We start from the raw sequence: 23,447 nt of genomic DNA, 5'->3' as shown, positions 1-23,447 counted from the left end.
AAGAATTGGCGAATTCTTGATAAGATCGCAAGATGCAGAAAAAAACCCCAGTAGAGAAATATTCTCTCTTAAATTGCCAAAATATTCATTCTCATTCTGAATTCCAAAAGTGTATAAATACAAATTTAGTTATAGGTCTTGTCTCATTTGTAAGTAAGTAAAATGAAAATACAATTCCTATATTTCAAGAAATGATCATTTGTCCCAGTGGTTAAGTTGATACTTTCTAACTAGTTCTTGGTTCAAATCCTAACTCCAAGCAAAATAATAATATTATTTTATTCTAATTCTCCAAGCTTGTTGTGCATGTAATCAACTTAGTCTTTATAAATTGCGGGGCACTCAACAATTGGGCCTCCAAAAGATTAGCCACCTTGTGCTGCAATATCTCTTGGGCCTTTCTAAGCCTCCTTTTGTCATGGGTCCACCTAAGTCTGGAATGTCTTGGTCAAGTTCCTCCTCACCATGCCCTTGGGCTTGAATGTCCTCATTATTCCCTCCCTCTTGAGAAAGACTTGTAGTTAATTCCAAAGCTTCATCATATGCAGTAAAAGGAGAAAAATCAGACACGTTAAAAGTTACTCATATTGTACTTACTTGGAAGATCAATCTTGTAGGCATTGCCATTAATCTTTTCTAACACTTGGAAAGGTCCATCCCCCCTGGGTTGGAGCTTGGATTTTCTTTGTTCAGGGAACCTTTCTTTCCTCATGTGTACCCAAACACAATCTACAGGCTCAAAGATTACTTTCTTTCTTCCTTTCTTAGCTTGTTTAGAATAACTTCAACTTGTTTTTCAATTTGTGGTTTAACCTATTCATGTAGCTTTCTCACATAGGTAACCTTAGCCTGTGCATATTTATGATTTAAAACAAAAATGTTAGGCATAGGTAACAATTCTAATGGAGTTAAAGGGTTTAGTCCATACACAATTTCAAATGGAGAACAATTTGGTATTCTATGAACAACCCTATTATAAGAAAACTCAATATGAGGTAAACATAATTCCCAAGCTTTCAATTTTTTTTTTCAAAATAGTTCTAAGTAAGGTATCCAAATTTCTATTCACTACCTCTATTTGTCCATATGTTTGTGGATGACAAGTAGTCGAAAACAAAAGCTTGGTACCTAACTTACCCCATAATGTCCTCCAAAAGTGACTTAGGAATTTTGTATCCCTATCACTCACAATACTTCTTGGTAGTCCATGAAGTCTTACTACCTCCCTAAAAAACAAGTTAGCTACATGGCAAACATCATCAATTTCTTTTACAAGGAGTAAAATGAGCCATTTTGGAAAATCTGTCAATAACCACAAATATAAAATCTTTCTCTCCTTGAGTTTGTGGCAAACCCAATACAAATTCCATTGAAATATCAATCCAAGGACCATCAGGAATAGGCAAAGGAGTGTACAAACGATGAGGTTTGACTTTTGATTTGGCCTTTTAACAAGTAATGCAATTTTTACATAACTTTTGCACGTTTTATGTGAGGACAATAAAAATGTTCATGCAAAGTGTCAAAGGTCTTTTGAACCCCAAAGTGTCCCATTAGCCCTTCATCATGTGCTTTTCTTACTAAAGTATCTCTAATGGAACATTTAGGAACACACAATCTTTTCTCATTAAACAAATGACCATTGTCCCTAAAATATCCATTGGTGCTAAACTTTGTGCAAGCATTAAGATTTCAACAAATTCATAATCGTGTGGATACATTTCCTTTAAAAATTCAAGACCAAACTATTTTGTTTCAAGAGTAACAATCAACACATGTCTTCTAGACAAAGCATCAACCACAATATTTCCTTTTCCTTTTTTTTATGATTTATGGCATATGGAAATTTTTCTAAAAATTCAACTCACTTGACATGTCTTTTATTTAATTTTCCTTAGCATTTTATGTACTTTAAAGACTCATGGTCACTAAGAATCACAAATTCTTTTGGTAAAAGATAGTGTTGCCATGTTTGTAATGCTCTCACTAAGGCATACAATTCCTTATCGTAAGTGGTATAGTTTAAGGAAACACCATTTAATTTCTCACTAAAATAAGCAATTGAATGACCTTCTTGCATCAAAACAACTCCTATACCCATATTAGATTCAATTTCTAAGGATTTTGCAAAGATTGGTAATGCAAGAATGAAGGCATTAGTCAATTCATGCTTAAGGACAATAAAGGCTTTTTCTTGTTTTTCTTCCCATTTAAACCCAACATGCTTTTTAACAATCTCATTTAGGGGTGCTTCCAAGGTGCTAAAATTCCTTACAAATCTCCTGTAGAAACTAGCTACGCCATGAAAGCTCCTCCCCTCACTCAATTTTCTATGATTTTCTTGTTGTGCCTGCTCCATGATCCAACCTCTCATGGAGTCCATCACTTTGTTGTTTCATTAGTCTCTCCAAATGTTGTGTTAAGGCTTGCATTTGTATTTGTGAAAGTCCACTATTTGAAGTTTCCCCTGCCATGCTCAAGTAAACAGATTAAAAATAACAATAAGTTTAGGCCTCACACCACTTCCTCACGTGTTTACACTCAACACCCGTGTTTCACACAATAAGGATTTTTTTTAATGATGAAACTTCCTTTTACCACTCGTTCTCTAACTTAAGGTTCTTACAAGAATCAAGTAAATCAATAATCAAGAATCACTTTCAATGGTAGCAATCACAAGCTTAAAATAAAATTTTGATATTTTTACATCGATGAAAGAAAAATAGTGAAGAAAAATTTCACTACCAACATACAAACACGACAATTAAAATATATATAGAGAAAAAATATGTAGACAAGACACTTGAAACTTAGGACTTTTAACAAACAGGAAGTATGCACGGGATAATTGCTATTTTTTTCTCTATTTTCCTTTTTTTTCTATTTTCCTTTTTTTTATCTATTTTCCTCTTTCTTTTTTGTTTTCCCATTCTTCTTCTTTTTTTCTTTTTTTTTAAAAAAAAACTAAACACTACGTGAACAGTAGCGTGAACAGTGATGAAGAAAGAAAAAAAAACAGGATACACAATTGTAGGGGTGGCAAAGCGGGTCAGCCCGCCCCGCACTTGGCCCGCCCCGCAAAGTTATTGCGGGTTAGAATTCCCGCCCCGCCCCGCATAAGAGCTGACCTGTGGGTTTGCGGGCCAGCCCGCGTTTTTTTTAAAAAATTAAATATTATTTTTTTTACATTTTGTTCTTAAAAAATTGTCAAATTAAACCTATATATTTGTTACTATCAAATCCAAGTTTTTTTTTTCTTCCTTTTCAAACATAGTCAAACATAAAAAAATTAAACATTAAGATAAATATCAAATATCACTATTCTTCCACTTCCAAAACATTAAACATACCTAATTCCAAAACATAAACATAAACATTAATTAAAAAACATTAAACATAAACATTATTGACATTCTTCCATTTCAATAACATTGGATGTCGCCTTAAAAGAACTTTCATCCATTTTTTCATAATTATAATCTTCCCCGTCATCTGCATACATTAAAACAATGACATTTTTTTTTCTTGCGGGTTAGCGGGCCAGCCTGCCCCGTCCCGCTACTGGCCCGCGCGGGCCGCGGGCTAATGCGGGTTAGCGGGTTGAAAAGGTTAGCCCGCCCCGCGTTTTTTACCTGCGGGCCGCGGGCCAACCCGCATGGCCCGCCCCACTTTGCCATCCCTACACAATTGTATTATCACTCAAACCTTTGCTCTGATTACCAAATGATATGATTCCAAATAGAGTTAACACTGCAAATAGGAATTTAGGGTTAAGGAATGGAATCAATTATGAATAGTAAAAAGGAAAACCTGGGTACAGGGAGGCACCACAAACAAAGTTTGATAAGCCTAAGGATGATCACCACAAGAATTGGTGGATTCTTGATAAGATCACATGATGTAGGGAAAAACCCTAGTAGAGAAATATTCTCTCTTAAATTGCCAAAATATTCATTCTTATTCTAAATTCCAAAAGTGTATAATACAAATTTAGTTATAGGTCTTGTCTCGTTTGTAAGTAAATAAAATGAAAATACAATTCCTATATTCCAAGAAAGGATCATTTGTCCCAGTGGTTAAGTTGATACTTTCTTACTGGTTCTGGGTTCAAATCCTAAGGCCTTTCTAAGCCTTTCTCTTGTCATGGGTCCACCTAAGTCTAAAATGTATTGATAAAGTTCCTCCTCACCATGCCATTGGGCCTGGATGTCTTCATCAACATCGCATAGTGATACATGAAACACTAAAAGTCCCGAGGGTGATGATATGGGAAATATCTGGAGAAGACCACGAAATTTTTTTTGCAGATAACAACAACGGATACCTGGATGGCTCCATACAATCGCTACATGGCAGATGGATTGCTTCACTCAGATATAATGCAAGCAAAGATTGTGTTGGAATTGTAGGCCTTAAACAAGAGGGGGGTGAATTGTTTATAAAACATTTTTGCAAACTTTGAAGGTATAGAGAAAGCCAATGAAGAATCAAAGAGAAAGGAATCAAGTTAGCCAAGAAACAAATATGTTTTATTATGTTTCCAGAAATTCAACCGGTTGTTTATGCGATTCAACCAGTTGTTTTTATCAACCGTTAATAAAAACAAGACAAAATAGATTTAAATGAGATTAAGGATAGAAAGAATCACATAGCAGATTTATACTGGTTCACTCTTATACCAAGAGTTACATCTAGTCCCTAGAAACCACTGGGTATTCTACTAAGCAATCAACAACCTAGATTACAAACCACACACCAAAGAGGTGATCTTGAACCCTTCAAGAACACACACCTCCTTTGGAAAACAACACACTACAGATCACAGAACACCCTCTGGATCTGCACACAACACGTTTACAAAATTACAGTATTCAAGAGAGAAAAAGGATTGATCACACTTGATATAGATTTAATTCAAAAGTTACAAAGCAGTCATATTCCAGTCTTAGACAAATCAATCCAAAGCTTGAAGTAAATCTTAGAAAAAACTAATTTGAAAGATTTTAATCTGATATCTAACTACCAAGAGCGTAAAACTAATTGTTTAAACTCCAAAAGGCTGTTAAAAACATTTAATGAATGAGCCAAATCAATTTTGAATCAATTAAAACAAATTTACCAAACTTAACAAATTTTTGTTAAGGATATAAGAAAAAAATCGGTTGAAATGTCGAAGCAATCGATTGAATTGGTTTGACAACAAAGTCAACCAATTTCAAGCTTTGTCAAAACCTGTTTCAAAAGCATTAAGTGTAAAACAACCAATTGAAACGATAAAACAACTGGTTGTTTTTCCACTTCTTTGTAAAACACTCTTTTTCAAAAGGATTTGATTTAAACCAACTTTGGATCCTAACTAAGAGTGGATTTACAAATTCAAACTACCCAGAACCCACACACACAAGCAGCAACAAGGCCTTCAAGCAACCCACACAAATTTGGAGACATCAAAGCTCTTGTTCAACAGATTGTTAAAAATAATGGAGGTATGGTATACTTTGCTTGATGGTCATCTCTTTCGGCATGGTTATACCTATCCCCTAATCACCTGTGTGAGTGGCAACCAAATCGAGCGGATATTATCCGAACTGCATGAAGGGATATGTGGCAGCCATATCGATGGACGATCTCTTTCTTTGAAAATAATACAGGCTGAATATTACTAGCCTAGGATAAAGGGAGATAATATGATGTATGCCAAGAAGTGTGAGAAATGTCAAAATCATGCAGATTGGCACCACGCACCAGCCGAAGAGTCACACTCCAACTAGCCTGTGGCATTTTCATACCTGGGGGATAGACATCTTGGGTCCTTTGGTTGATGGTCATCTCTTTCAGCATGGTTATACCCATCCCCTTATCACCTGTGTGAGTGGCAACCAAATCGAGCGGATATTATCTATACTGCATGAAGGGATATGTGGCAGTCATATCGATGGACGAGCTCTTTCTTTGAAAATAATACGGGCTGGATATTACTGGCCCAGGATAAAGGAAGATAACATGATGTATGTCAAGAAGTGTGAGCAATGTCAAAATCATGCAGATTGTCATCATGCACCAGCAGAAGAGTCGCACTCCAACTAGCCCGTGGCCTTTTCATACCTGGGGGATAGACATCTTGGTTCCTTTTCGTTTGGCCGTCTGCTGATTAAAATATCTTATCGTAACGGTCGAATTTTTCACTAAGTGGATTGAAGGAGAGCCTATGGCGATGATAACAACTCAGAAGGTCCAAAACTTTGTGTGGAAGAATGTGGTGTGTCGTTTTTGCATCCCTAAACATATGGTATCAGATAATGGACTAAGTTTTGGCATCCACTTTTCTTTCTTTAAGTAATTGCTTTGTCCATCTTCATAATTTCTCTTCTCACTTACTTATTACAATGGAATGACAAAAATAACCTTTTAAAACCCTTACATTTGTTCTAAAACATCAATTCAGAATATATTAAACAACTTCTAGAATACATGTCTATAAACATTTAAAAAAAGTATTCTCTAGAATGAATTTTCCTAATGCAGTGCAAAATATATAATCTAAAATTGATTTTTAATTATACTTAACTATTCATTTCAAAACACCCTTTATGACATATATGACTGCAACATAAAGTTTTGAAAGATGACTATATACCGCCCTCTTTTCTCCAATTCGACACCAATCACCTATGTTGGAGTTGATTTTCAGGTGACCTTCTCTTTTACTCTTATTTTCTCTACATTTTCTTTATCTCTTTTCTAATTTCCCCAATACTAGATACAAATTTCATATTATGAGTTGATTTTGTAAGGTTGGATTAAGTTTAAAGTCTAGTTTTTAATAAATCAATCATAAACAAGCAAAATAGTAATGAAAAGAGAGAGTAAAATCCACAATTTCTTCATGTTCCTTCTTCATAGTAGCACTAGAAGTTGGAGTCTCTCTTTGTTATTGTCATGACAAGAGGAACAACCTCACCTAGTGACAATGGTGTGGTGCAAGATCTAGCCAAATAAAACTTTTTAGATTTTTTTAAAAAAAATTTCAAGGCAAAAATTTTAAATATCCTTAAATGAAGTATAACCTCACATTTTTAAGTAACTTCTGCACTTACATGCCTCTCTTTTATCACTTCCATTATTCTCTAGTCACAACGTTTAAGAGAACAATTCTATCATTTGAGCGTGTGTGAGAGTTTGTGAGAAGATTCGTTGTGCTCGACCTTCCCCTATGCAAAAATATTTTTTTTTTGAGTTTTATACTTCAATTTTGTATCTTAATAGTTTTTTTCTGGGTTTTATGACTTTTAAAAAATTAAAAAAAAATTAAACGAACGAAAACACATCCACCACTAGTAAGAACACAACAAAACTTACCTCAACCAACAACGTTCATCACCACTACCAACCATCTTAAAAATGAAAATCAATGCATCATATCCTTCACCATATTTAGAAAAATATTGTTAGAAATAAAAATAAAAAAGTGCAGAGTGAGGGTAGGGAGGTGCAGAGATAGTTTGCCACTTCTAAAACAAAATATTTTAAATTGTTTCAGAAACATTATTCGAATATTATTTTTATAACGGTGAGTTTCGTAATAAATAAAGCAAAATAATTAAAGATTAATTTTAAATTAATAATATAATTCAAGAATTCTAGTTATAAAAAGATGTATATGTTTAAGTGTATCATCTTGAAGAGGCGTTTAAACCGTTTCCTATAACAAAGCCCTAGTGTCTCTTTCTTCTGTACTGTCCCGTCATAATTCTCTAGTACACTCTTCTCACACAGTCATGGCGATCATCTCCGATTATCAAGAAGAGGAGGAGCAGAGCAACGCAAGTAACTCTGAACCCTCTGCCTCGTCAAAATCCGAAACTCATTCGTTTACCGCCAATTTTGACACCTCCAACCCTCGAGATTTTCTGCGCAAAGTATTTGATTTCATTGCCCAAACAAGCGATTTCTTCCAAAACGACACCGCCGTGGAAGAGGTTGTGTCTGTGGCGCACGCCGCCAAAGTCAAGGCAGCAGCGGAAACGGCCGAGAAGAAAAAGAAGGAAGTGGAAGCTGCTAAGAAGGAGGCAGCAGCGGCGGAGAAGAAAAATAAGGAAGTAGAAGCCTCCAAGGAGGATGCGGCAGCGGTGGAGAAAAAGAAGGGCCAAGAAAGCGGTTCAATAGGTAAAAGATTAACGCAATTTCAACTTTAATGCTCTGTTAGAAATACATGTGTAATAGGTAAGAGATTAACGCAATTTCTACTTTAATGCTCTGTTAGAAATACACGAGGAATAGGTAAAGAGATTAACACTATTTCAAGTTCAATGTTCTGTTAGAAATACATGTGGAGAAGTTTGTATATGCATTTTCTTGAAATAAATGGTTACACAAGATTATTCCTTTACAGTCCATTCATTATTAGAAACAAGATTTTATAGTTTTTTTTTTGTTTTTGTTTTTCTTGCATCTTCTTGTTCAATCTTGAATTACCCATCACAAAAACCACTTGTTCATGGTTTTGCTGTAAACCATTTATTATAAAATTAAATAACACCTTGGTCGATCTTGAATTAGCCTTCACAAACATCACTTATTCATGGTTTCGCTGTAAACCATTTATTATAAAATTAATTAACACATTGTGGGTTATACAGGTAAATAATTATTAAATCAATTTTATTAATTCAAATTCTTACTCTGTTAAAAACATTTCAATTACACTCACAACTGAACTGCATGTTTGAAAGTATACTCCAGATTTTGGTTAACATTGGATGTGTAAAGGGAACGTTTCTAAATGCCAGTCAACATCCCCTTCTTTGTTTCTTTTATGGCACCTTGAAATGATGTGTTATGGTGTGCATTAAGTTATTTATTGTTGTACTGAGGAATCATATATACCAGTGTTCTAGATTAGTGATTTCCTTGCTAGCACACAGCTGACAACTAAAATTATTTTATATATTGTATATTTATTGATTCTTTATTAACTCTTTATTTGAAGTTACATTTTATTTTAATTTTATTGATTGTTTTCAATGGCTGAACAGTACCAAACAACGGTAATGGTCTGGATCTAGACATGTACTCCTGGACGCAAACTCTTGAGGAGGTCAATGTGAGTGTTCCTGTGCCTACTGGAACGAAATCTAGGTTTGTCATATGCGATGTAAAGAAGAACCATCTAAAAGTTGGACTCAAAGGCCAACCACCAATTATTGATGTAAGTTTATGTTAAACTTATTGTCAGGGGATGCGTGCTACATTCATTAAGATTAGTTATTGTTTCAACCTAGATTTGTTATCTTTAGTTTGTGTGTAGTTTTTGTAACGTTTTTGCAGATTATGTTTTTAAATATTTTCAGGGCGAGCTATATGAATCCGTAAAGCCAGATGACTGTTATTGGAGCATAGGTAAAGGATTACTAAATTGTCTCTAGTAAAAATGCTTTTAAGTGATGATAATTATTATCATCTTTCTGGAGTTTTATATTTTTAAGTCCAATGTTAGAATTCACTTTACATAATCTTTTAGGGCTATGCACGAGCTAGTATTCCAGGTAAAGTAGTTGTGTGTGGTTGAAGTTTATTATTGGAGTAAGAACTAACAGTGTCACTGATTATTTACGAACCAATTTGCAGGGATCAGATTTCATTTTTTTGTTAATTAATTGAGTGAGAATGAATGATCTCTTGCTGTTTCACTCAATTGTTTCACTTCATGTACAAATCTATTTTGCAGAGGATCAGAATACAATTTCTATTCTTTTGACCAAGCATAATCAAATGGACTGGTGGAAATGTGTTGTAAAGGGTGATCCTGAAATTGATACCCAAAAAGTGGAGCCCGAGAACAGCAAACTTGCTGACCTCGATCCTGAAACTCGACAAACTGTAGAAAAAATGATGGTAACGGATTTATTACATGCATTTGAATGACATTGTTTTGGATTTTAGACGTTTTTCTAGTTGGCTTAGTTCTCTTTTATTATATAGTTTGATCAGAGACAGAAGTCTATGGGCCTCCCTAGTAGTGATGAGCTCGAGAAGCAGGAAATCTTGAAGAAATTTATGAGCGAGGTGAACTCCTGATTTTCATATTTTTCTTTCCATCACATGCTCTTCATTGATGAGAGATCTGACATTCAACTGTCATGTGTTTGCAGCATCCAGAGATGGACTTCTCAAGGGCAAAAATATCATAAAATGGTGCTATGATATCGCTGTGCTTCTATTTTTTTGGTCTGATCTCGGATACAGGGTTGTAATTTTGTTGTTGTAATAGTGGTACCAGTGTTTGCTGTTTCATATTTGAACACCATGAACTTTATGATCAAATGTTTTCTTTTATTTGGGCTTCTGAATTGTTTTCAGAGTTCTTGACTTTGTTATGATTAGTTTGGTAGGAAGAAACTGAAAATGAGTATAATGGGTTTTTTGTTAGTAAAGGAAGGAGTAGAAAGATTTTAAAAGTTCTGTGGGGTCTACACTTTATAATGAAGAAAAACATGGAAGTCTAAAGTAAAAAATAAGTTGATTATGTTTATAATTATATAAATATGTAGTTTTTATAAAAATTAAAAATAGTTGGATTATGTGTTTAGGGTTCAGGGAATGTATTATTTATATCTATTATTAAAGCAAATTTATTTATTTCCTAGCATATTAGGTGGAGTCACAAAAATCATCTTGACGCTATTTAATGAAGAAAAATATGGAAGTCTGATGTAAAAAAAATACAATATAGTCAATTACATAATGTTATTGTATGTTTTTATGTTTTTATGTTTTTATTTTTTTTATTTTATTGTATGGTTAGTTACTATGGTTACAAGGGAATATAGAGAAATTTAATAATATTATTTAAAATATTAGTTAAGAATAAAGTGATATTTAGTTCTGGTATTTGAAATATAAGATAACTAACCTTTATAAAATACATTTATTATTGTAAATAAGGAGATTTAACTTGAATGTTTTGGTTGGAAGTAATTTAAATTTGAACTAGAAAATGGTGTTTATTGTTAGGTAACTTTTTTTTTTCCTGAGTTATGAATAATCAAATTGTCAATTAACAAAACTAGAAGAATTTGTTCTTTTACTTCTACTTCGACACTTTATTCAGAAAATTCAACTAGGAAAAGATTAGAAAATTTGATAAACCCTAAACCTTCTAATTCTTACTCCGATGATTTCACTTTCAAGGATTTTAACGTATCCAGAAAGAGAAATATGTATTTAAGTTTAACGTTTAAAAAATAAACTATGTTTTGAAAAAAAATATTAATGTATAGAATTATTTTGTTTATATTAAATAAAAATATATATTTTAATTAAATTATTTGTTTGAAAATTCATGATCTTAAATTTTTATTTCTTATTACTTTAATTATCTTAAATAATATTCTTTTAACGTTAAACTAATCACACTCCAATATAAAAACTAAAAAATAATATTACAAAATGTCAAGATGTAAAATTCAAAAATATAAAATGAGATCATATTTATATAAACTAAAAATAAATTTAATTTTATTTTGATTACATTTTATTATTCTTTTTTATTTTACGACATCTATCATTCTACCGTTTTACTTTGAAAAGAAAAAAAAACATTAACTAGTATCAATTTTACCAACTAAATTGAAAAAATAGCCTACATTATTTTATTGAATAATATTAAATATTAATTGTATATATTTTTTTATTTAAGTCCTTCCCGTACAATATTAATTAAATATGAATTTTAATTCCATACGTTATATTTTATAAATCAACATCTTGACCATAGATTATTTTGATTTATTGTGTTTAATTTGAACAAAGTCTTTTCTACAATAATTTTATGTATTACTAATAACTTTTCAGGTTATCAAAATACTACAAATAATAATTTTTTATCTCGACTCGACTCGACTGGATTATTAAATTTGATGTTTGTGATCAGCCTCAATCCAAATTTGGTAGAATTGTTAAAATTGTTGACTAAGATCAACCTCAATCCCAATTCGACTAGATTAATAAAATTGATGAGTATGATCAGTCTCAATCCAAGTTCGACTAGATTGTTAAAGTTGTTGACTACGATCAGCCTCAAGCCATACTTGTCTGGATTGATAAAATTACCAATTATGATCAGCCTCAATCCAACTTGGTTGGATTGTTAATATTGTTGACTATGATAAGTCTCAACTGGATTGATAAAATTGTTGACTATGATCAACCTTGACCCTAACTCGACTGGATTGTTAAAATAGTTAACTATGATCAGTCTTGACCCAAACTTGGTTTGATTGTTAAAATTGATGATTATGATCAGCCTCGACCGTAGCTCGACCGAATTGTTAAAATTGCTAACTATGACCAATCTCAATCCCAACTCGTCTGGATTGTTAAAATTGTTGATTATGATTATCCTTGACCCTAACCCGATTGGATTGTTAACATTGACAGCTATGATTAGTCTTAACTAGATTGTTAAAATTGTTGATTCTGATAAACTTCGACCCTAACTCAATTGGATTATTAAAATGCTAACTAGAACAAGTTGTTGGCTCAACCGAAACATTGAAAAATCGACCTTGTCGGCGATATCTATAAAATTGACCTTATCAGGTGAGATCTACCGAAAATTGATCTTATCAAGCGGTATCTACAAAAATCAACCTTATCAGGTGATCAACTTTATCAGGTGGTATTTATAAAGACTGACCTTATCAGGCAGTTCCAATTTAGCTCTACTATATTTACTTAAAGTCTAACCCCATGTAACACTAGTAAGTTCATTTTTCTTAACTTAGACAATTGTCGAACCTTAGTTTGTATGGTAATTTGATATATGGACAATCGATAAAGCGTTGAGAGAAAACTAACCTAGACATAAATCGATTAAGCAACTTATGTCATATTGGGCGATTTAATATTTTCATGCACAACCATAAACCAATTAAGAACAACTTATATCATAATTTATTTCCAAGTTTTTCGCTAGATAAACCTCTTCACCTACTTGGCTTGAAGTTGGGGGCGATGTGTACCAGTAGTTAGTCTGATCTCCTATTAAGAGGGAATGTAACTTACCTAAAGTCAGTTATAAGATCTATTAATCATTAACATGTAAATTCAATGAAACTAACCAAAATCTTAGTTATGAATAAAATGATATATACTTGTGGTACTTGAAAACAGTTGAGGAATACACACTTTAAAAATTAGATAATATTAGTTAACTTTCAGAGGATGCCAAACAACTAACTAAGATTTATAAAATATATCTCTCATTATAAACAAGAGAACTCGACGATTATCGTTATAAAAATATGAAGTTATAATTATATATATTTTGCTTAAGGATATCAAATATTTGTTTGTTTTTTGAATATATAAAAAAAAATTGTCTTACTTCATAAACATAGTTGAACTTAATGTCTACTTAATTTTATATTTATCTAGAATATTTTAAAATCCATGTTGGGTGGGATGGCTTGGGATCATCTAACCTTATCTATAGTATCATTTCTTTGGTGTTAGACGGTCTATGTTGAATATCATTTTAATTTGATAACAAAATGACAATTATCAATCATCTATTATAAAGGAGATGAATAAAAATTAAGTATAGTCAAAGTCAGTTAACCTCAAGTCATCTCCCAATGAATTCAATTACAATCTCAATAAGACAGACTCCATATATCATTTGCAACAAATGTTAATTAATAAGAATAGTCAATTAAAAGGGGGGTTGTGTAGTTGTTGAACAAAAAATTGAAAAATAAGAGTAAAAACATAAAGGGAGTTGGTTAAGTCCCAAGTACATTCAACAACAAATTCTTTATTAGTTAAAATATGATCAAATTTCCAAATATTATTCATTCAATTTCCAAATAGGATCAAATTTACCAAACATGTGTAGATTTTATTGTAGATTTTGTTTCTTATTATTTTTCCATATACTTAGCTTCCAATCCTCTTAAATTCTTTTGATGTGATTTCGTTTCCTGCTTTGATTCAAAGAATCAACTTGGGCCTTCATTTCTCAGTCTCACTCACATCAACATACTCTTCTATCAAATTTATACACTAGACATTTCTATTAGATCGTCTAGCTTAAGACGTTCTCAACAAGTTCTTTTTACATATTTTTATCCATTAAACTTGATGTTTGCATTAATGCTTCTTTAGTGAACTCTTAGTAGAGGAGTTGTTGGACCATTTTCTGTAACTAAAAATCCAAGATTAACAATAATAACACTTAAAGTCTAAATAAATCCAATTATATGAATCTTATTTAAAATGGTAGATTTATTCATAATTATAGTCCAAGCAAACTATAATTAGATGTTCTAAGTGTGAGTAAAATTATGTTCACATGTCCATCCAAGGTTAGACATAAACCTGCTTACAACACTCACAACATAAGCTATGTAAGGGTGTGAACAGGCTATAACATACATCACAAAACAAATTAAATTAGCATATGGAAGACCGTCCATATAATATTGTTCCTCCACCATCATAGGAGACTATCACTTGACTTAAAGTGGGAAGCAAGAGGTGTGGAAACTTGTTTTAAGTTTGTCATACCATACTTATCAAGGATTTGTTTGAGATAGGTCTTTTAAGACAATTTTAACCATATGTACCTCAGGTTTATTATTGCTTACTATCAAAATATCTTCTTCAAACTATTGAACAAGGTTGCTTTTATGATTTCCAAATCAAGCTTGAAGACATGAAAAATTTGTTGTTTGTGTGTGCAGTTAGGTACATTTTGAATTGTTAGTTTGCACTTAGTTATGATCCAAGTTCATATGATTCTAAATATCTTTTGAAAGTTTTGTTTTTCAAATTTGTGTTAATTTTAGTTAATTGTTTCGTGTTTTAAATTAGTTGGAAAAACTTTTGTTTAAAGTTCGGTGACTACAACAAGTTTTTCAACAAGTTGATTTGTCACGAAAACCGATTGAATTACACTTAGGTTTTTAAAAAGGATTTAAAAATGATTTGTTTTCTTTTGTCTTTTCTGTAAACCAAAAGTAATCAGTTATTTCGATAAATGAATTGGCTTTTTATGTTCAATTTTTAACAGAAAAAAAAAATAATCAGTTTGTTTTGAAAATCAATCAAGTGTTTTTAACAGAATTCTGTTATGATTTTCAAACTATATTTAAATGCGTTTAATATATTTCATTTAATTATCAAACAATTTAACCATTTTTTAAAGTCTATATAAAGATCAGTTTATGATCATTTAAAAAGAAGAAGAGAGTTTTGATAAAAAGGTTTTCAAGAGAAGATCAAAGAGCTTTGTTAATCATTTTTGGAGTCTTGGATCATTGCTTGCGTGTGAAGTAGGAACATCAATTTTCTTTTCTATTGTTTCACAACTTTGTAAAGCCCAGGTGTATTCTAATTCTTTCTTTCAATTTTGTATTGTGTTGTAAAACAGTTTTAGATAGTTGTTCTTGGAAACTGTGGTTTTGGTTGAGAGTGTTATGTGTTCTTAAGGGATTCAAGATCAACACTATTGGTTGTGGTTTGTAATCTGGTTTTGGTTACTTAGTGAATTCTTAGTGGTAAGTTGAGGATTGGATGTAACTTTTGGTTAAGAGTGAACTAGTATATATCTCCCTGTGTGAATCTCTCTTCTCTTACTCTGATAAACTGCTATATAAATTGTTATATGTATTATGCTGCATTAAACAATCAGTTGTTTCGATAAAACAATTGATTTATATTTTTCTATAACTGTTAATCTATATTAATTAAACCAGTTGAACAGATAAATCTATTGATTGATTTTACCAATCTTTTCAATCTTCTTCCAGTATTTGCAAAAATCTTGTGAAAACAAATCACCTCCCTCTTGTTTCAGTCATACATTCTAATATAAACAACAACAATATAATGAACAAATTGTCTTCTAGAAAATTGAAATAGACATAAGTATCATATTTCCCACGTTCAAAACCAATTCTAACAATGGATTCATTAAACCGTCTCTTCCATTTCCTTAAGGATTATTTTAGACCATACAAAGATCTATTAAATTTACAAACATAATCTTCCTTGCCTCATACCCCAAATTAATTTGGTTACTTTATGTAGATGGTTTCATCTAAGTCTCCATCTAAAAATGCAGCCTTAACATGACATCGATCTGTTCTAGCTCAAGCTAAGCTAAAAAACCATGGCTTACAACATCTGTATGGATTTGTTTTCACAATAGGAGAGAAAATATCATTATAATCAATTCCTTCCCTATTTGTAAAACCTCTAGCCACAAGTCTCGCCTTGAATTTTTGTTGATTAGTCCCTAGAGCACCATCTTTTTATTTGAAAATCCATCTGCAATTGATCAACCTAGAACCCTTAGGTCTATGAACTAGATTCTAGGTATTGTTCAGATGAAGTGACTTCATCTCTTCATTTATGGCCTCTAGGCACTGGGTTTTCTCCTTACTTGCTAAGGAAGACAATGCACTAGAAGGTTCATTTTCATATACCTCACTAACAACCACTAAGTACAATGCAATTAGTTCTGCATAGCTATACCTTTCTGGAGTTTTAATCATTTCTTGTTTTATTTATGGCAAGTTTGTAATCATCAACACATTAGTCTTCACCACATGTAACAAAACGTTTATCATTTTTAGGAGAATTAGCTAAGTGTCTATCTTCTTTAGATGTATCAAACAGCCTAATGACTTCAGACTCGTCTCGTCTATTGGGCTCCACCTTAATGATAACCTTTTCAGTACCACTACTTCCTCCAGGCTTATATTCATAAACTTTTTAGGTTGTAAGCCATTTTAGTTTCATTGGTGACAACGTCTCTAATGATGATACACTTCTTGAATCCTGAATCAACACATCATATACGATATTCTTTTGGATCTTCTGGATACCCAAGAAACATGCATTTAACAACACGCCCATCCAATTTACCTTTCTTAATGTGAGTATAAGCAACAATTAAAAGATTCTCAAATGATCAAGGTTGGGGGAATGTCCTTGATGGAAAAGGCCCAAGCACAAGCCCACATGCAAGCTCACCAAATGGTAGATTTGGGCCAACCACTGTAATGCTGCTACTGATGGCAGAGAAACATTCTTATACATGTTAAAATGCTATAAGCTCTAGAGTATAGTAGACTTTAATTTCTTGTCAAAATTAGCACAGGAACTTTATTTGTAATTTTTCTTAGAATTAATTTTGGCACCTAAAACACCAACCTAGGTAAACTTAGAGTTTCTAAAAAAAACTTCTAAATTTACAAAGGCCGGTCTAGAAAGCCCGTAGAGGGGGTGAACATGCAAACTAGCCACACCCCTCCCATGTGCTTCTTTGGGTGCCATTTTTTAGGAGGGAATTCATTTGAATTTCCCTCCACTTTCGTTTGAATTTCTAGCCCTCTAAACACTATAAATAAGAGGGCTTGGCTCATGTAATGACAAAAATAATCTAATAGTGAATTGCTGCCAATTTTGTGCCAATCTCACTACTTGTCTCCTACCTCTCTAGGATAGACAATTGATCTTAAAACTTTTATTTTACCAAAGTGAGATGGCCTCACCACTCACATGTCATACCTAACCTACACCTCCAAGGCAACCACATCTTCTAGGAGAGCCTTGACCGTGAGCATCCATAAAGCTTCCACCAATTCGACCAACAATTCTCCAAAGGATTAAGGCACTCTTCCATCAGTCCTGACCAAACTGTTGAACCAAGAGGTGTTCAATGTTTTGAAGAATCCAAATCCTTTGAAGGATGTTGAAGCCTCTGCTTTACTTGGTGTTGCTGTGCTGGTTTAAGATTTGTTCTGGGGTAGTTTAATGTTGTAATCCACCCTTAGATTAAATCTCAAGCAATTACCATCTCAATCTTTATCAAAGTGAAATGTTTTTTAAACTAAGTTGAAACAACCGATTGTTTTGTCGAAACAACCGATTGTTTACACTTAGGTGTTGTGAGAAAGTTTGAAAACTGTTTTTGAATGGTTAAAATTGTTAAGTAACAAAACAACCGATTGATTCGAGGAAACAACCGATTGTTTGTTTTGGAACCATAACAGAAAAACTGTTTTCTTTGACTGAGCTTTAAATGCTTTAACTGAATACGCTCCAGTCATTAAATGCTTTGACCAATCTATTTTAAATGCAATTAAGAGTTTGTTAAGATTTGATAACAAACTATATCTTTGTATAAATTCAGAAAAATTGTTTTTAAGAATTAAGAATCTTGAGACAAAGTTTTTACTAAGAGTTTTTCAAAGAGTTCTGAGATTGCTTAAGAGTTTTGAGATTGATCAAGGTGCTGGAATAGGATTCTACTTGTATTGATTTCAGATATTCATCTGTAACAAGTGTAATCTTTGTAATCTGCTGAACAATTCGTTTGTGTGTTTTGCTGAGATTGGCTGTGTGTTTTTGAGGTGTTCAAGATCAGCAATCTTAGTGTTGGCCAAGGAGAGTGTGTTTCTTGAGGTTTTCAAGGTGTGGTTACTTAGTGGATTTCCTCAGGGTTTCTGAGAAGACTGGATGTAGCTCTGGTTTGGAGTGAACCAGTATAAACAACTGTGTACAATCTCTCTATCTCTAACTCTTTAATTTCAGTTTGTTTGTTGTTTGCTAGTATAAACAACCGATTGTTTCGAAGAAACAACCGATTGTTTTTTCTGGTACTACAGCTTTTGCTTGCTGTTTTGGCTAACTGAATTGCTGAATCAATTGGTTTCTGAAATAAATTCATTCTAGCTTTGAAAAGTTTGTGAAAACCCCTGTAAACAATTCACCCCCCCTTCTAGTTTAAAGCCATCTTTTCTAACAATTGGCATCAAGAGCTTGGTTCTTGAAAGTCATTCAAGTTGATCCTAAAATATTTTAAAATGGCTGATAGACTACCGTTTGGGGAAGGTGCCTCAATAAACAGACCACCCTTGTTTTGTGGTTTGAATTACTAGTTTTGGAAAGTTAGAATTAAAATATTTATGGAATCTCTTGACAAAGGAATTTGGGATGCAATTGAAAATGGTCCTTTTATCCCAAAGTTTGAAAAAGATGGTTATGTCATTGAGAAGCCATGGTCTCAATGGACTGATGCAGAAAGCAAAAAGGCCAAATTCAATTGCATTGCCAAAAATATTATAACATCTGCTTTAAATTCTGATGAGTTTTTCAGGGTCTCACAATGCAAATCATCAAAAGAAATGTGGGACACTTTGGAAGTCACTCATGAAGGAACAAATGAGGTTAAAAGAGCTAGAAAGCATGCTCTCATCCAAGAGTATGAGATGTTTAGAATGCTTAAAGGTGAAACAATAGCTGAGGTGCAGAAAAGGTTTACACACATCATCAATCACCTTATGAGCCTAGACAAGACGTTTGACAAAGAAGAGCTAAACATCAAGATCTTGAAATGTCTTGATAGAGCATGGCAACCAAAGGTAACTGCTATTTCCGAATCTAAAGATCTAACATCATTAAGTGTTGCTTCTTTGTTTGGAAAGCTTAGGGAACATGAGCTAGAGATGAATAGACTCAATGTTCAAGAAAGTGAAGATAAGCACACAAGGAGCATAGCCTTGAAAGCATCCAAACATAAGGGAAAGCAAGATTCAAGTGATGATAGTGATGAGGAAAATCTTAGTTTGCTGTCAAGAAAATTCAGCAAATTTCTAAAGAGAAACCGCAACAAAGACAACAACAAGGATAAGTATGGAAACAAGAAACCCAATGAATTTAATTCAAATAACTATACTTGTTTTGGTTGTGGTGAGCAAGGTCACATAAAGGCAGATTGTCCCAACAAGAGCAAAGAGAAAAAGACAAGCTACAAGGAGAAGAAAGGCAAGACATAAAGAGCCTACATTGCTTGGGATGAAAATGAGGTGTCATCATCAAGTTCTTCATCAAGTGAAGATGAAAAAGCTAACATATGTTTAGTAGCTGAGGATGATGATGATTCATGTAGTTCAAGTGAGGTAAGTTCATGTGCTTCCTTAAATGAACAAAATTATAGTGAATTACTTGAAGCTTTTCAAGAAACACATGATGAAGCTAATAGATTGGTTCTTTCAAACAACCGATTAAAAGATCTTAACAGTGGGCTTGAAAAGAAAGTTAAATCACTTGAAGAGGATCTGAGAAAAGCAAAAATTGATTTTGAAAAATTGGAAAATCATTTCAAAAATGCCTCTTGCAAGTGTGATAATCTCATTTGCACAAATTGTGAAAATCTTGAGAAAAAGGTTCACTATCTTGTTGAAACTGTGGACAAGCTTTCAAAAGGGAAGTCAAACTTTGAGAATGTCTTGGCATCTCAAAGCTGTGTTTTTGGAAAGGCTGGTTTAGGCTTCAATCCACAGAACAAGCAAGATAAGTTTTCAAAAAGTTTTTTAAGAAAATCAGAAAAACAACCGGTTGTTACATGCTTTTATTGCATGAAGAAATGCCACTCTGTTAGATTCTGTAAAATTAGAAAATATTATGTTCCTAAAGGTCTTATGAAATGGATTCCTAAGGGATGTGATGTTTCTAACAGCAAAGAAAAGCCAAATGGACCCAAATTTGTAAGGGGACTAAATCTTGCTACTTGAATTCGTTTATGCAGGAAAAATAAAGAGAAAGAGAAGAACTGAGCCATCTGATCAAGCTGTTGAAGAAAAAGGCAGTCATTGAAGCTGAATCAATGCTATGCAAAAGATCAAAATGGTGAAAAGAAGTTTTCTTGATCAACAAGCAATTGGCTCATTGAAGAAACAACACAAGGATAAGACCTTCCTTTATTTGTTGTCAATTTCTGTTTCAAAGTTCTTTCTTGTGATTAATTTTCTTTTAATCAATGTCATGTGCTTTAATCTGTTTCTGTTTATGGTTAAAAATTTCAAAATCAAGTTTTTAACTGCTGCAGAAAAACAACTGATTGTTTCTTCGAAACAACCGATTATTTTGAGTCTGACAGCACTGTGAATAAATTGATTTAATTGCTTTTTGAAATTCTATCCGTTGCAGATCAATTTCAAAGGGAGAATCTTGGTCAAAAGATCTGTGTTGAAAGCTGAGCATGATCAGAAAGAAGTTACTACAATCATAAAGGAATATATTCCAAAATCTTGGAAATTCAAGAGCCTTAATGACTAGTCAAAGATCACATGTGAAGACCATGTGATTTTCAGCTTTTTCTGACATTTTTCTGTGCAGAACAGAGTCAAGTCCTCTCTCTCTGAAAATCAGGTACCCATTGAATGAAATTAAATTCAAATTGATTCTCTTACTGCTATAAAATCAGGTGCAGATTTCTTTCAACAAGAACAACCAATTGCAACATCTCTTGCAATATCTCTTGCACCATCTCTTGCAAAAATTCTGTGAAGTTAGTTTTCGTCTCTGCTGTCATGGAATCAACCCCTCCCACCTCTAAGAGAGTCAAAACCAGAGCTGTAAGGTCTGGAGGAAGGCTTTAAAGCTGGTTTTCTGGTGACACCGATCTCATTGAGAAGCATAGGTATGAAACAAGTGTCAAGAAGATAAACAACCCCAAGGTTGTGTGCTTTGATTGGCTAAAAAGTCAAAAGCTTGACAATGTGAGAAGACTTTTCAAGGATCAATCTCTCAGAAAATTTCTGGAACTAAAAGGGAACATCTATCCAGATTTGGTGAGGGTATTCTACACCAACTTGAAGTTTGAGGGAAACAATCTAGTTTCTCATGTGAAAGGTGTGGAAATGGAGATAACTCATGAGGTTTGGGCTGCTGTTGCTGGGCTTAAGTTCTCTGGTCTGAGAATCAACAAGGGAAACCTTGGTGTGGTGGAAGATTTTAACAAAATCCAGTTCTACAAAAGTTGCTTGAAGAACAATCAATCTCAAGTCAGCACATGCTCGGTTGGAGGTTTGAAACTTCATGAGAGGTTGCTTGCTCTCATTGTAACTTGGATTCTAACTCCAAGGGGGAGTAATCACTCTGTGTTGACTGAAGAAGATCTGGTTTACATCTTCTGCATTACCAAGAAAGTCAAGATCAATTGGATTCACATAATCAAAGAACATATGCAAAAAGCCATGAGGTTAGGCGATTACCATTATCCCTATGCTGTTTTAATATCTAAGTTTTTACTCTATTTTGAAGTTAATCTTGAAGATGAAACTTCTGAGCTGGTCAAGTCAACTCAAAGTTGAACAATGGATCACTCAGCAAGATGGGCTTTACAAAAGTAGGTGGAAAATGGATAAGTAAGGATGGTGATCATGGTGCCTCATCTAGTGGTGCTGCTCATCTTGAACAAGATGAACCTGCTGATATGGATGTTCAACATGAAGATCCAACTGAAGATTTTCAAGATGCAGGACCTAGTGCTGATGATGGACATCAAGGAGAAAGAATGCAAACCATGTCTCCTTTTGAAAGACTCATGGTGAATAGGCTAGATAGCTTTGCTGAAAATCAAAGGAGCCTTCATGATCTCTGTGTTAGTAATTTCCAGAGGATTGACACAAGGTTTGACAACATGGATGCAAGGTTTATGACTCTGGATGAACAGATTGAAGCTGTCCAGAATCAAATCTTTGATCTTCAGTTTGCTGATGAAGAAGAATGAAGAAAAAATAACTGATTGGTCATCAAAACAATCGATTGTTTTTGGCTGTTCTTTTCTGGTTTTAAAATTTCTTTCCTTCTGCTGTTGCTGTTTTAATTCTGATGTAATGGAAACAATATCTTGTTTTATCTCTTATCTTTGTCTATTTGTGAAGACAAATAGGGGGAGATATATGCTGTGTTTCCAGTTTGTTTAAGTTTCTGTTTTTCAAGTTGTTAAAAACAGTTTGGGTAATATGTATTTTGTCTCTGATATTAACTGTTTTAAGCTTTAAATATTTTTCTGTATGCTAACAGAATATCAGAAGTTCAATGTATTGCTCAAAGTTCTATTACAGGAATTGCTTCAGATTTAATCAGGTACAACACAAGCATCAGGGATTTGTCTTCATCAAATAGGGGGAGATTGTTGAACCAAGTGGTGTTCAATGTTTTGAAGAATCCAAATCCTTTGAAGGATGTTGAAGCCTCTGCTTTGCTTGGTGTTGTTGTGCTGGTTTAAGCTTTGTTCTGGGGTAGTTTAATGTTGTAATCCACCCTTAGATTAAATCTCAAGCAATTACCATCTCAATCTTTATCAAAGTGAAATGTTTTTTAAACTAAGTTGAAACAACCGATTGTTTTGTCGAAACAACCGACTGTTTACACTTAGGTGTTGTGAGAAAGTTTGAAAACTGTTTTTGAATGGTTAAAATTGTTAAGTAACAAAACAACCGATTGATTCGAGGAAACAACCGATTGTTTGTTTTGGAACCATAACAGAAAAACTGTTTTCTTTGACTGAGCTTTAAATGCTTTAACTGAATACGCTCCAGTCATTAAATGCTTTGACCAATCTATTTTAAATGCAATTAAGAGTTTGT

General features: G+C 33.2%; 1 protein-coding gene and 1 pseudogene across 1 annotated transcript; one reads left to right on the top strand and one right to left on the bottom strand.

The window, feature by feature from the left end:
• Positions 1-283: 283 nt before the first annotated feature.
• Positions 284-888, bottom strand: LOC150029502 (uncharacterized; annotated as a pseudogene).
• A 6,771-nt stretch (positions 889-7,659) lies between these two features.
• LOC137813435 (protein BOBBER 1) lies at positions 7,660-10,335 on the top strand. Its single transcript, XM_068615681.2, has 6 exons — positions 7,660-8,166; positions 9,036-9,208; positions 9,351-9,399; positions 9,728-9,894; positions 9,982-10,065; positions 10,152-10,335. Exons 1-6 carry the CDS (start codon positions 7,779-7,781, stop codon positions 10,188-10,190), a joined length of 900 nt encoding a protein of 299 aa, XP_068471782.1. The 5' UTR covers positions 7,660-7,778; the 3' UTR covers positions 10,191-10,335.
• Positions 10,336-23,447: the final 13,112 nt, after the last annotated feature.

Source organism: Phaseolus vulgaris, chromosome 1, assembly GCF_051622355.1.
Source record: "Phaseolus vulgaris cultivar YP4 chromosome 1, ASM5162235v1, whole genome shotgun sequence".
Classification (NCBI taxonomy): Eukaryota; Viridiplantae; Streptophyta; class Magnoliopsida; order Fabales; family Fabaceae; genus Phaseolus; species Phaseolus vulgaris.
The sequence above is the reverse complement of the archived record's forward strand: the minus strand, read 5'-3'. Positions and strand labels throughout refer to the sequence as shown.

Coding starts and splice junctions, on each gene's coding strand:
- LOC137813435 (XM_068615681.2), top strand. CDS start 7,779: ATGGCGATCATCTCCGATTATCAAGAAGAGGAGGAGCAGAGCAACGCA. Junction 9,895..9,981: donor AAACTGTAGAAAAAATGATG/GTAACGGATTTA, acceptor TTTATTATATAG/TTTGATCAGAGACAGAAGTC. Junction 10,066..10,151: donor TGAAGAAATTTATGAGCGAG/GTGAACTCCTGA, acceptor ATGTGTTTGCAG/CATCCAGAGATGGACTTCTC.